We start from the raw sequence: 14,466 nt of genomic DNA, 5'->3' as shown, positions 1-14,466 counted from the left end.
GTAGTTAAAAAGCACTTGCTGGACTGGAGAGATGGCTCAGCGGTTAAGAGCACTGACTGCTCTTCCAGAGGTCATAAGTTCAATTCCCAGCAACCACATGGTGGCTCACAACCATCTGTAATGAGATCTGGTGCCTTCTTCTGGCCTGCAGTCACATATGCAGGCAGAATGCTGTACATAAAATAAAATAAATAAATCTTTAAAAAAAAAAAAAGCACTTGCTGCTCTTGCAGAGGAATGAAGTTCAGTTCCTAGAACAGGTTTCATTTCTAGCTCACAGCCACCTGTAAGACTGCAGCAGCCATATGCACGTGCGCGCGCGCGCACACACATACACACACACACACACACACACACACACACACACATTTCTCTTAAAAGTCTCTGAAGTAATAATCTTGCAATGTTAAATTAAGCTTATTAATAGTTTGTTTTCGTCTTCCTATGTCTATGCACTAAGAACGGCAAGGACTGGGGATGTGGATCGGCTTTAGAGCACTTACCTGCGAAGTGCAAAGCCCTGGGTTAAATCCTAGCACCACCCAAATACCAAGTGCCTAGAAGCACTACCAACAGACTGACAACAGTGGATTCTGAAGAAGGTGAGCAAAGAAAGGAACGAGACCAACACTGGAAGCCGGAACTCAAATACACTCTCCCAAAATCACAGGCTCTCCCAAAATCAGAGGCTTGTGACTGCACGCTGACAGAGCTAGTAGGATACCAAGAACGGCAAACCAGCATGACCAACATGAAACCATAGTCTAGATCATCAATGGGTTTAAAGTAAACACACACACGTACACACACACACACACGTGCACACACACATGCTTTGGGTATGCAGGAAAAAGCCAAGAGACTCCCGAGGGGGCCATGCAGATTATCATCAGGTTTTGCAAATAGCAATGGTTTATGCCAGCAACAATGCATCTGAGATACTGAACGGAGCTGCACAGGCCTTTGATCCCAGCACTCAGGAGCCAGAGGCAGGCAGATCTCTGTGAGTTCAAGGCCAGCCTGGTCTACAGAGTGAGTTCCAGGTCAGCAAGGGCTACACAGAGACAAGGATTTAGAATGCAACAAAACTTTCTTTCTTTTAAGAATGCACAGGGATAAGTAAATAAATAACAAATAAATGTAATAACAAAAATTTAAAGCCGGAGCTGGAGAGATGGCTCAGTGGTTAAGATCACTGGCTGTTCTTCCAGAGGTTCTGAGTTCAATTCCTAGCAACCACCCGGTGACTCACAACCCTCTGTAATGAGATCTGGTGCCCTCTTCTGGCATGTGGACACATATGCAGGCAGAATACAGTATACATAATAAGTAAATCCTTAAAAAATTAAAGCCCACTACGACCCAGTAGCAACTACTCAAAGTCACTTTACACACAGGCTGAGGATGTAGCTCAGTTGGTAGAGTTCGCCTACCGTGCATGGAGCCCCAGCTTGATTCCCAGTGCCCTATAAACTCGGTGTGCCTGTCCTCACAGCAGCTGGAAGGTAGGAGGAGGGTCAAAGGTTGTGGTAATCCTTGGCAGTATAGTAAATTTTATATATAGTAAAGTCAGCTTGGGATACATGAAACCCTTTCTCGAAAACAAAACAGGGACTGGAGAGATGGCTCAGCAACTAATAGCACTTTTTTCTTTTTTTAATTCTTGCAGAGGACCTAGAGTCGGTTTTCAGCATCCACAGAGTAGCTCACAACTGTCGGTACCTCTAGTTCCAGGGGATCCAGCACCTCCTGAAGGAAGGCACAAGGCACACAAATGGTACACACACGCAAACAACTCACACACATACAATAAAATGAAAATAAATAAATAAACCTTTTTCAAAAATCAGTATGGAATTTAAAAAAAAAACTAAAAAGCAGTTGTGACCGTCTGTAAGACTATAGGTATATGCTTGAGGGAACCTGATTCATAGATCACAGAGATTCCTGTGTCGTTTATTGTGGCACTATTCACAAGAGCAAGCTATGGGAACAGCCTAGATGCTCCTCAACAGAAGAATGTATTAAGAACATGTATGTGCACAACGGAATTCTATTAAGCCAAAAAGAAGAACAAGACTTGGGCCAGTGAGAGCGCTCAGCAGGTGACGGTAAGCTTGACCAGGCTGCTGTCAAGAGCTTAATACCCAGAACCCAAGCAGTGAAAAGAGAGAATCAGTTCCTGCAAGTTGGCCTTTGACCTCCACACAGACACCATGGCACGCACTTCCCCCCACATGCAATGTATAATATATAAATTTATATGCATATATATATGCGTGTAAACATAAATGCATATAATATATATTATATAATATATAAATGTATGTATGTGTTTGTATACATGCATACATATATGAAAAAAGAATGAAATTATGTAATTTGTAGGAAATAGAACTAGAGATTATCATGCTAAACATAAGACAGAGTCAGAAGAACAAATGTTGCATGTTTCCTTTTAAATGGAAAAATCTAGGTTTAAAAAGATTGGTGGGGAGTTGTGTGGCTTAGTTGGTAGAATGCTTGCTTAACATGCACAAGGCTCTGGGTTCATCCCAGTACTGTATAAATGAACATGGTGGCCCAGAACATCTTCAAAATAAGTACAATGTATTTCTAAAGAGGAACGAGGGAAGCCGGGGGTGGCGGCACACCTGTGATCCCAGCACCTAGGCAGGTGGGCGCCTGTGGAGGGTAAGGAGTTACGGTGTTTTTGACTACTCACCCAGTTTTAGAGCAGCCTGCGCTTCATGAGACCGTCTCAAAAGCCGCCCCCAAAACAAAACAAAACAAAAAACCCAAAAAACAAAACAAAAAAAATCTACTTAGTTTTAAAAAAGGAAAAAAGTACACGAGTGAGAAGGGACAGCGGCGGGAGTGAGGGGAGTGGACTCCCTGCCTGTCCTCTCCTTGTCTGTAATGAAAAGGTCACAACGAGACCCATCTTTCATGTGCGTGTGCACGTGGGGGCTGGAGCACCCTGGGTGTCAGAACTCAACTGCGCTCCGCTGGCTTCTTGTTTGCTTTCTGTTTTGTTCTCTTACTAACCTGGAGCTCACAGGGCAGACTAAGCTGGCTGGCCTCAGGGATCCACCTGTCTCCGCTTCTCCAGTGCTGGGATTCCAGGTGTATGCCCCCACGCTAGACTGTTGAATCAAGTCTGGGAAGCGACCTCAGCCCATCGTGTTTGCACATCGACACTACAGTGACCGAGTGATCTTCTTGGGCCTCATATCTGATAGATGACTGGCGCATACACCCTGTCTACTGTATGGCTGATTCTAAGACTGGAGGCGGAATTATATCAGATGAACCTGTAATGTCCCATAATGATTCAAAGTCACGATGCTCTCAAGAATATTTGAAAACAAAACAACTGCCCGATCCCCCAAAACAAACAAACAAAACCAACCCAGGGATGTGTTGCGTAGCTACAGGGACTTCACTGACTATCGCTGGAATAATGGACAGAGACACAAAGGGAACACAGACCTCATGCAGGATTATGAGACACTGCACCCAAGGAGTGGAACATATCAACGTAGTCAGCTTGAGCAGTGAGGAGGCATGTTTACAGTCTGTGCCTTCGATGTGTGCTGTGCTAAGAGGTACTTAACCTCTGCCTGCCTGCGGTCAGCCTTCTCAAAACACATAAGCCCAGGGCGGGAGAGATGGCTCAGCCTGTATTGATCACTTGCTGTTCTTGCACAGGACCCTAACTCCCAATGGTCTGTAGCTCCAGTTATAAGGACTCCAGTGCCCTCTACTGGCCGCTAGGAGCATGTGGCATATTCAGATACTGAAAACACTCAGATACTTAACATAAACATAAAAGTCATATATATATATATATATATATATATATATATATATATATATATAGCCAAACAAACCTGTAAGTTCAGTCTACTCAGAAGAAGAGTTGAGACAGATGCCAACTGAGAGGTGTTTTATAAAATCCCTGACTAGTGCTCTGTGAAGTGTGCAGCTCACTGGAAACAAGGAAAACCCAAGAGGGGGGGCTAACGACACAAGACACATACATGAATACAAGGGAGGAGTCTTGGAACAGAAAAAGACAGTGGACAAACCCCAAGGAAATAAAGTGAGAACTCTGTTTTCAATAACACATTGGTCTCGGTTTCTGATAGACAGTGGACAGGTCATGATGATAGAACAGGAAAAACTGGACTGAAGGTTCAGTGGACTCCTAACTTGTGGGGCATATCCCAAGACCCCCAGAAATCTGAAACCGTGGCTAGGACCAACACCCACAGAGATCATTAGACTCCTTCCTATACACATACCGAGGATAGTTGAACTTATAAATCAGGCAATGAAAGACGATTAATACTACAGTAAAATAAAATAATTAAAACAATATACAGTAGTGGAGGCTATTTAAAACTTCTGGAATACTTTAAGAATTCCCCATTTAGTATTTTTGCGTCACATTTGACTACAGACCGACTAACACCACAGAGAGTAAAAGACACAGGTAAGAGGGACTGACTACACGTGGGAACCCAGCACTATCTTTACAGTTTTTAATGTAAACCTGTAATTGTAAAAATAATTTAAAATCTAATTAAAAATTTAAAAATAAATTCAACTAATTAAAAAATTGCCTATACACTAATGAATCTACCTTGCAGAAGTTCTGGATTTTCACACACACATTCCTTGCCGGCTCTAAATATAGCAGGCTCTCTTGCAGCTATAGGCACCTCCTTGCGGGGAGAAGGGCTTTGTCCCACGTGCTTTGACCTACTCCTGCTGCCATGCTGGGGGTCCTAGGATGTTCCTTGGTAGGGCAGCCTGAATCAGCTGTTTCACCCAAGAAGGAGTCTGGCTGGTCAGCGGGGACTTTTCTGTTTAAACAGACCCGATACCATGCTGAGTCAGCTTTGGCTGGAAGGTTAAGGCTCATCTCCAGTCTCCTGTTCCTTCTCTGTTCGCCCCTTCTGTGCACCTGCCTCTTTTCTCTTCACCACTCCACTCTTCCTTCCCAAACTCCTGCTCTCAGGAAGAACTGATTCTACCTTAGAATCTTATGGGAATTTAAATCAACGCATTAGCACTCTTAAATATTTATAATCCCGTGGATCTAGAGGTCATCCTAAACCTCATCGTGCAGCTCGGGAACAGAAAATAACCTCCTTAGCCTCTAGCACAAGAAGTTAGGTATTTGGGGCTGTGACATAAGGGTAAGGAGGACCCTAATAAGCTACTTGCTGAGGGGTGGGGTGAATCCATGCCCTCAGGCTCTCACCACTTCACTCCCTGTTCCCCGACATCTGTCTGCAGAGTCCATGCCCCCTTGATCCCTACCTTTGGCCTCTTCCAAGTGATGGCCTTCATCTTGGCTTTCTGGCTCAGCTCATGTGAGCCAAGGGCCTGTGTACCTGCTGGGAAGACACGATCTTCAAAGAGGCACTTCTGAGCCAGACACCGTTGTTTGAGAACGACAAAATCCTGCCCCTCAAACTTGAGAGGCTGTGAGACGGTGCCCTCTCCATTTCTCCTGTCCCTTTCTCTGATCACTCTGTCACAGAAGAATCCCGGCAGCAGGTAGGGCATGATGACGAGCAGTGGAACCCGGCCTTCCCTGCGGCCTCTCCTGCTGCACCCTCAGCCCAGGCCTAATCCTCTGGTGAATGGCCCGGAGCCTATATAGCTCCTCCACCCCCAGCAGCTTGATGCTAATGAACACAGTCCAGAGAAAGGCCGTGGTCAGAGTCAGCAGCTTTGGCTAGAGGCCCCTGAGCCCGTGGTCTAGGGGCAACACAGGCAAGTCAGAAGGGAGCCAGGGAGGGGGAGAGAGCCAGCCAGAGATGGCTCGGGGGACAGACAACAATGCCTTGTAGACCTTTAGGGCACCTCCAACAGCCTTGCTGGGACTCTTGCTTTAAAAAGAGAAAATATAGTGTCAGAGGGCTCCCCCTGTCTCAGCAAAAGGCATTCATGCCTTTGACACTGGCCATCAATGGGGTATAGCATGGGGCCTTCTAAACATGCTGTATACACTAATCCTATACAGGCTGCTGAATGCATAGGAGGAATCTGCTGCAAGCCTTTGTCTGAGGGTAATGAAGCCTCATTCTCCCGATGTTCCTGCCCCAGCCCTTGCAGACCTTAGGGGCTCAGATCTATGAGGATGCAGAGGCCAAGTATCTGGACCTCAGAGCAAAAGTCCCTATCACAGTAGAGTCCAGGGTGAATGCAGACACCTAATGCTTTACAGTCAACATCCCTGGGGTAGGAAATGTGTGAGTCGGAAGAAGCAGATAAAGGTGGGTCGGAGAGCTTTCCGTTGTTTCTGTTCTATGTTGCACTTTGATCGTGAGATGGGGGTCTCCTGTAGCCTGGGCTGGCCTCACACTTACTATGTAGCTCAGGATGACTGAATTTTTCATCTTCCTGCTTCCACCTCCCTAGTGCCGAGAACACAGGCATGGACTGTTACAGCTGGCTTGTGCGGTGCTTGGAATCAAACCCAGGACCTCAAGCCTACCATACTGTGAGCTCTTTCCCTACTGAGGTACACTCCAGCCTGTGTGTGCTGGGGTGCTGTGCTAAGAATGTTTGGCTTCCCCACTGTCATTATGTTTACACAGAGAACTGAAGAACCCGGGAAAGAGACTGGCAGGCTGCAGGCTAGAAGGGCGTCCAGTCCCCACCCGCTCACTGACCTCCACTGCCTTCATCTACTCCGTGTAACTCAAAGTGTAGAATTTGAACTTCTGGAATCCACTTTAAAATGCTACACCAATGTAAGACGCAGCTTTCAAGTGGGCAAGAGGGTACAGACCTACAATCTTAGCACTTGAGAAGTTGAGGCAGGAGGATTTCTTTGAGTTATTGGCCTGCCTGGGTAATGTGGAAAGTTCTAAGTCAGCATCAGTTATAGAGTAAGACTGTAACAAAAACAAAACAAACAAGCAAAAGCAAAACAAAATTTAAAAACAAATAAATAAAATCCAAGATTTTGTGGCCTAACCTCAGGATTCAAATATCCCCAAGTTGAGGTATGGGCTGGCCTCTGCATTTATGTATTTATTATTCTCTCTGTGTGTGTTATTTATCCTATGTGAGTGTGTGTGAGTATGTGTGAGTGTGCATGTGTATCTGAGAATGGGTGTGTCTCTCTAAATATAAACGTGTGTGTGTGTGCACGCGCTCGTGCGTGTGGGTTTGTGTGTGTGTGTGTGTGTGTCTGTCTGTGTGTGTGTGTTTGTGTGTGTGTGTGTGTGTGTGTGTGTGTGTGTGTGTGTGTGTGTGTTTGTGTGTGTGTGTCTGTGTGTGTGTGTCTGTGTGTGTGTGTCTATGTGTGTGTGTCTGTGTGTGTGTGTCTGTGTGTGTGTGTGTCTGTCTGTGTGTGTGTGTTTGTGTGTGTGTGTTTCTGTGTATGTGTGTGTCTGTGTGTGTGTCTGTGTGTGTGTGTCTGTCTGTGTGTGTCTATGTGTGTGTGTGTGTCTGTGTGTGTGTGTGTGTGTGTGTGTCTGTGTGTGTGCGCGCGCACGTGCTTGTGCTTTCAAGTGGAGGTCAGAGGTGTTGTTCCTCAGGTTCTGTTCATCTTGTTTTTTTGAGACAGAGTTGGGGCCTGCAAGCACAGGAGACAGTTTAGCTTGGAATTCCCATTTGGTTTGGGGTTATGCACCCCTCACACTTGCAGTAATGCACTTGGCAGCCTAGTTTCTTCACTTGCTAGTACCATTGTACACATACTCCTCTATAAACAATACACCTAGCTACCTCACAATCTCAGGTTCCAACCTGCTTTAGGTTACACATACTCCCATCTTCAAGCAAAAGTCTTTTCCCACCCTTGGGAACAATCAAGGAAATAGTGCCTTTCTTTCTTTGTTTCCTACCTTCCTTCCTTCCTTCCTTCCTTCCTTCCTTCCTTCCTTCCTTCCTTCCTTCCTTCTCCCCCCCTCCCCCTTCTCTCCCTCCCCCTCCTTCTCTTCCTCCCCCTCCTCCTGTCTCTGTCTCTGTCTCTGTCTCTCTCTCTCTTCCTCTCTCTCTCTCTCTCTCTCTCTCTCTGTATGTACATATGTGTATATATGATGAAAACCAGATGAATTGTGGGAAGGGAAAGGCACAGTAGGGAAAATGAATATACAGCCTAATCTATCAATCAAAATAAAGAACTGCCCAAACTATACCCCTTAGTAATCAACTCCTCCTTCTCTCCAATACCATTAAAGAAAAAGCTCCACACAGGAGGAAGGTCCTTGAGCACTCACATGGCCCGATGTCCATCTTACATTGTGCCCCCCTATAGTCTGTTTACTGATTCCCTTACAATATAGTTTATTATTCTTCTTTTGTGAATATATGTGTGCCCTTATCTTCATTAGGTAGGAGGTCAAGACCCTGGAAACACCCAGCTCAGACCCTGACCACTGGTGACAGGGCCTCTCACTGAACCTGGAGTTCACTGATTAACCAGGGAACCTTGTGAATGCACCTGCCTCTGTGTCTCTAGCATAGAGGTCACGGAAGTACATCCATCACACCTGGCTTTTAAAAACATGGGTCCTGGGGGCAGAACTTGGGCCCTCAAGATTTATTCCACTTTACCTACTGAACTGTTTCCTCAGATCCAGTCACTGCACTTAAAATCATTTTATCAGGGGACTGGAGAGATGGCTCAGTGGTTAAGAGCACCTGACTGCTCTTTCAGAGGTCATGAGTTCAATTCCCAGCAACCACATGGTGGCTCACAACCATCTGTAAAGAGATCCGATGCCCTCTTCTGGTGTATCCGAGGACAGCTACAGTGTACTTATATATAATAAATAAATAAATCTTTAAAAAAAAACATTTTATCAGGAGGCTCTTAGTTCCACTAAAGTTTAAATAATTTCTATCATCAGGATTTTGTAGTAGCTGAACATGATTCTTAGTTAAAAAGTGTTTTTTCTTGTTTGATGACAGGAGCCTGATATAGCCATCTCCTGAGAGCCTCTGCCAGAGCCTGACAAACAGAGATGCGAATGCTCGCAGACAACCATTGGACTGAGCATAGGGACCACAATGGGGAAGGACTGAAGGAGCTGAAGGGGATTGCCACCCCACAGGAAGAACAACAATATCAACCAACCAGATCAACCAACCAGACCCCCCCAGAGTTCCCAGGGACTAAACCACCATTCCAAGAGTACACATGGAGGGACTCATGGCTCCATCCACATATGTAGCAGAGGACGGCCTTGTTGGGCATCAGTGGGAGGAGAGGCCCTTGGTTCTGTGAAAGCTCGATGCCCCAGTGTAGGGGAATGTCAGGGTGGGGTCATGGGGGTGGGTGGGGTGGGGGAGCACCCTCATAGAAGCAGGGAGAGGAGGGATGGGATGGGGGTTTGCAGAGGGGAAACCAGGAAAGGAGATAACATTTAAAATGCAAATAAATAAAATATCCAATAAAAATGTAGAGTATACATAGGTAATCTTAACTTGCTATTACATACTTATATGTTACTTGAAATCAATTCTTGTTGGGGTTGGGGATTTAGCTCAGTGGTAGCAAGTGCAAGGCCCTGGGTTCGGTCCCCAGCTCCGAAAAAAAAAAAAAAGAAATCAATTCTTGTTATCCCCTTTTTAGACTAAGGAAGCAACAACAGGTCTCTGAGATATACTGCATTGGGATGGATTTTTATGCGATGATTTTTGTCCTAAAAACAAAAATTTTAGATAAAATCATGTGCTTAGCAAATATATTTCATAAAAAAAGGTTTATAAACTCAAAACAAGTGTTTTTTCTGAAATAGGCTGGGGTATGAGAGGGTAGGATATGGGGGATATATAAGGAGGAATAACCGACACTAAAGACCATTGGAAATGCCACATGGAAAGCTATTGTTGTATAAGACTTCCTAAGACATATACAAATAAAAAAGAGTTTAAATGGAATTAACCCTATAATAGGGGGACATGCCTCCCCCAGGCACCATAGGCTATCCAACAAAAAGGCCAATGCCAGGCATGGCTTTTCTCTTTTCATATTGTTGGATGTTGTAGGCCACAGATTCCTCTAAACATTGCAGGCCATTGCTCTTGCTCTTGCTAGAACTTTACAGAAAGACCTAATCCCTGAACATACCACACACTTCAGTCAGAGGATGTGGAGACTCAAACTGGTAGTAACCAGAAAGCTTCATTTCTACCGGATACATTTTATAATGCTGTATTCTACTTATACTACTCAGGGAGAAAAGAATGAAGTGACTGTCTTGGCACAATGTTCCCACTCATGTGATAGTGGCATAAACGTTATGAGAGCAACCAACCACTTTCTGATTTGATTTAAAATCCAGTCCACAAGATGGGACTCATGTTTAGTATTATTAACTGAGCCAAAACCCTGGCTAGGTCATAGTACCTATGGGAGACCCTAATAGTATTATTTTGCTAAACGTAGTATTAAATCGTCCTCTTTGTTCTCGTCTTTATATCAGTGGATTAGTGCATCTCTCAACCCTCATCAGAGAAGCTTTTTTGTGCAGTAGACAAGTTAATACGGAGACCCACAACTAGTAATGTTCAGAGAATAAGGCTGTGGGGTGCTTACCTCTAAGTGGAACATCTATATCATAATCCCTTGTCCCAAGGCTCAGAGACCATTGCAGAGGAGGAAGTAAAAAGATTCTAAGAGCCAGATGTCGTGGGTGTCTGTAGCCAAACAGTATTTGGCAGATGTGACAGTGCAGTTTACAAATGTAAACAGCGAATATGATTGTATACACAAGACCTGCAGATGATCAAAACAGCCAAAAATTCCAGCATGGATTGGGGAGAAGTGGGTTCCCTGCCCCTAACTGGCCAATGCCACAGCAGGCTCAGGGTTCAGGGGAGCTAGGGAGCAAGCAGAAGGCAGTTGAGTACTGTTTGAGAGGAAAGCTTGCTTGGGGCTAGCTTATATAGCTCGAGTCATAGGGGGAGGGGAGGAAAAAGGACAAAGGAGAAAGTGCTTTAGTGAGGCAGGGCCTTGCAAGTATCAGCTATATTAGCAATTGCTGGTCCCATGATTTCTGAGGAGCCAATTTCCTGGGTAGGGGAAATGGCAGCCTAAGTGACTTTATCATGACGAGCCCTTTGTCTCTATGGAATAGAGTAGGCTCAAGCCTGATTTGAGTAGGGATCAGTTTCACTTCTGCTGTGCTTTCTGAGCAATGGCTGGGTATGGGCAACGCTCTACCATCCCTTATCTGGCTTGGGAGCTCACAGGGAGGAGTTCATGGAATACTACCCTGACTGAGAAACTATTAATACTTGATGGCTGCTGGGGGAAGAAGACTAAGTTTTCTTCTGGGATGTGGCCCCCAAAAGCTACCCATACTCCAGTAGATGGCTCTATATCCATGCATATACAGATGGCACTAAGTAGAATCAGTGTGCTTTAGAAAAGAAAAAGATGTCTGGAGCGATGGTTAAGACCACCATGTTCTTGCAGGGGATCTGGGTTCAGTTCTCAGCATGCACATGGTGACAACAATTGTCTCACACACTCCTCTGGTCTCTAAGGGCCTTGTGGGCATGTGGTGCACATATGTGCAGACAAATTCATTCACATAAAACAAAAGTGAATGGGGGGTGAACAAAGTTGGGAGGAGTAAATAGTAGCAGGGAGAAGAGGAAATGGGGTATGAATTTGATCAAAACATCATATATGGCTGGATGTGGTGGCAAATGCCTTTAATCCCAGTACTTGTGAGGCAGAGATAGGCAGACCTCTGTGATTTTGAGGCCAGCCTGGTCTACTTAAAGAGTTCCATCCAGTCAATGCTACATAATGAGACCCTATCTCAAAACAAAACAAACCAAAAGACAAAACAAAAAAACCCACTATGCCCTCAATTATTTTTCTTACTGGCATATATTGGATGTTAAGCATATTACCTTGCCCATCTCTTATTGCCACACATGTATACATAATAAACAAATAAGTGTTTAATAATTATGTAATTTGGGGTTGGGGATTTAGCTCAGTGGTAGAGCGCTTGCCTAGCAAGCGCAAGGCCCTGGGTTCGGTCCCCAGCTCCGAAAAAAAGAAAAAAAAATAATTACGTAATTTTTTTTTCAAATTGGAGGGTGCTTTTTTTCTTTTTGGGAGACTGGTCTCATACCACAAGATGGACTTGAACTCACTTTGTGGACAAGGCTGGCCTTGACCTCCTGATCTTCCTGATGGCCCTGTCTCCCTCCGCCTCTGAGTCCTAGGATTTCAGATTCTTACCCACCAAAGCTGGCTAGAGATTGAATTAACATTTTTAAAAGTCTGTTTATTTTAATGTGTTTGGATGCTCTGGCTGCAATGTAACACTGTATTCAGTATGTGTAAGCCTGAGGCCAGAAGAGGGCATTGATGCCCTGGGACTAGAGTTACAGACAGCTCAGAGCCACCATACCCATACCAGTGCTGGGACTCAAAACCTGGTAATCTGGTAGAGCAGCCAGGTGACAAAACATCTCTTCATCCCCAAGATTGAATATTTTTTCAAGTTTTAGATAATTTTAAGGTATCAGAACACAGGAATGTTGAAATTGAAAGACTAAGTATATTTTATATAAACACTCACTCCAAATGTTTGTGCACCTACACCAAACAAGGCAGATGGGTTTTTTTTTTTTTTTTGCAAAAGCAAAAATTTCATAGAAAATTACCACAAATTCCTAGAAAAATAATAAGCACTGATTTACAAAGAAAAATAATTTTATATTATCCTATGATTATCAAAGCAGTTACATCCGTAGGTCAAAGTTCCCTTTAGAGAAAACAGTAACAAGAGCTATTTAAGGAGCATCTATCTAGTTTGGGTCTTGTGCAGTCTCAGAGAATGGGAGGAAGTGCAGTCCCCACCAGGTAATGAAGCTGGTGTATCCGATGCTAAGACTGCACAGCACAGGACAGGAAATGGCGAGCTTGCCCCACTAACGAGCAAGAATGCAGGATGGTACCTGCGTGGTCTGAACAGGAATGGCCCCCAGAGACTCGTGTTTGAATGCTGGCACTATTGGGAGGTGTGAACTCTCTGGAGTAGGTGCGGCCTTGCTGGAGGAAAGTGTGTCACCACAGAGGTGGGATTTGAGGTCTTATAAACTTCTCTCGCATGGTTGTGGTTTCTCTTGATAGCAATAGAAACCCCAACTAAAATGACAGACTTGAGAGAAAAACAAATGGACAGATGGCTCAGCGGGTAGAGGCACCTGCTGCCAAGACTGATGATCTGAGTTTGGATCCTGGGACTCACGCGGTGGAAGGAGAGAACCGGTCCCTCATAGTTGTCCTCTGACCTTGATGCCTTGCAGTGGCACATGCATGTGTACACTCACAAATAAATAAATTTAAAAATTAGAAGTAAGACATGTTATAAGAGCAAAAGACGCCGGTTGTGGTGGCGCATGCCAGTAGGATTTGCTGAAGGAGGCAGAGGCAGGAGGATCACAAGTTTGACGCCAGCCTGGGCTACACATTTAAAGCCAGACACCATGCAAAAGTAAAGTCTTCCTTTAAGATGGCTGATATGTTATATTTTATGGTATATCATTATTAAAAGTGAGTACAAGTAAAAAAAAAGAGCAAAAGACATCAGCAGATGGTTAGAAACACATGAATGGGGCCAGTGAGACAGCTCAGTGGGAAAAGGCATTTGCTATATGATGACCTGGGTTCAAACCCTGGTACTCATGTAGGTGTGGAAGGAGAGAACCAACTCCACAAGGTTGTCCTCTGACACACATGGGTCAAGGAACACATACATGATTCACATATAGATGCACACTAAATAATAATAAATAAAATAGAACCCGGAAGCTCACACCTTTAACCCCAGCACTCAGGAAGCAGAAGCAGGCAAATCTGTGAGTTCTAGGCCAGCCAGGGCAACATAGGGAGACACTGTCTCAAGAATCAGGAAGAGGAGGGGGAGGAGGGGAGGGAGGGGGGAGGAGGAGAGGAGGGGAGGGGGAGAGGAGGGAGAGGAGGGAGGGAAGGGAGAGGAGGAGGGGAGGGAGAGGAGGGAGAGGAAGAGAGGAGGGGAGGTAGGGGGGGGAGAGGAGGGAGAGGAGGGAGGGGAGGAAATGAGGGAGAGGAGGGAGAGGAGGGAGAGGAGGAGAGGAGGGAGGAAGGGAGAGGGAGGGAGGGAGGAGAGGAGGGGAGGGGAGGGGAGGAGGGGAGAGGAGGGAGGGAAGGGAGAGGGGGGGAGAGGAGGAGGGGAGGGAGAGGAGGGAGAGGAGGGAGAGGAGGGAGAGGAGGAGAGGAGGGAGAGGAGGGAAAGGAGGGGGAGGAGGGAGAGGAGGGGGAGGAGGGAGAGGAGGGGGAGGAGGGAGAGGAGGGAGGGGAGGGAGGGGAGGGAGGGGAGGGAGAGGAATAAAATAGTAAATTTTTTAAAAAAGCTACAAATGTGCAAAAAGGATGTTGTGGCTTTTTTTTTTAATAAGGGAAATGCATCTTTTCATGGTTTC

The 14,466-nt window shown here is 45.3% G+C and overlaps 1 protein-coding gene and 1 pseudogene across 7 annotated transcripts in view; one reads left to right on the top strand and one right to left on the bottom strand.

Annotated features, from left to right (window-relative positions):
- Positions 1–14,466, bottom strand: part of Capn3 (calpain 3) — a 51,183-nt gene that overhangs the window by 29,792 nt on the left and 6,925 nt on the right. The window contains exon 1 of one of the 7 annotated variants that reach the window (XM_032904009.1): positions 5,332–5,644. The exons of 3 other annotated variants lie outside the window; for them this stretch is intronic. In XM_032904009.1, the coding sequence (XP_032759900.1) occupies positions 5,332–5,580 (249 nt within the window). In that variant the 5' untranslated portion in view covers positions 5,581–5,644. Of the gene's footprint in view, positions 1–5,331; positions 5,645–14,466 lie in introns of those variants that run through there. 3 more of the 7 variants (XM_032904012.1, XM_032904010.1, XM_032904008.1) reach the window with 3 other exon arrangements.
- LOC116902535 lies at positions 13,462–13,570 on the top strand (annotated as a pseudogene).

The sequence above is a fragment of the Rattus rattus genome, chromosome 5 (assembly GCF_011064425.1).
Source record: "Rattus rattus isolate New Zealand chromosome 5, Rrattus_CSIRO_v1, whole genome shotgun sequence".
Lineage (NCBI taxonomy): Eukaryota > Metazoa > Chordata > Mammalia > Rodentia > Muridae > Rattus > Rattus rattus.
The sequence above is the reverse complement of the archived record's forward strand: the minus strand, read 5'-3'. Positions and strand labels throughout refer to the sequence as shown.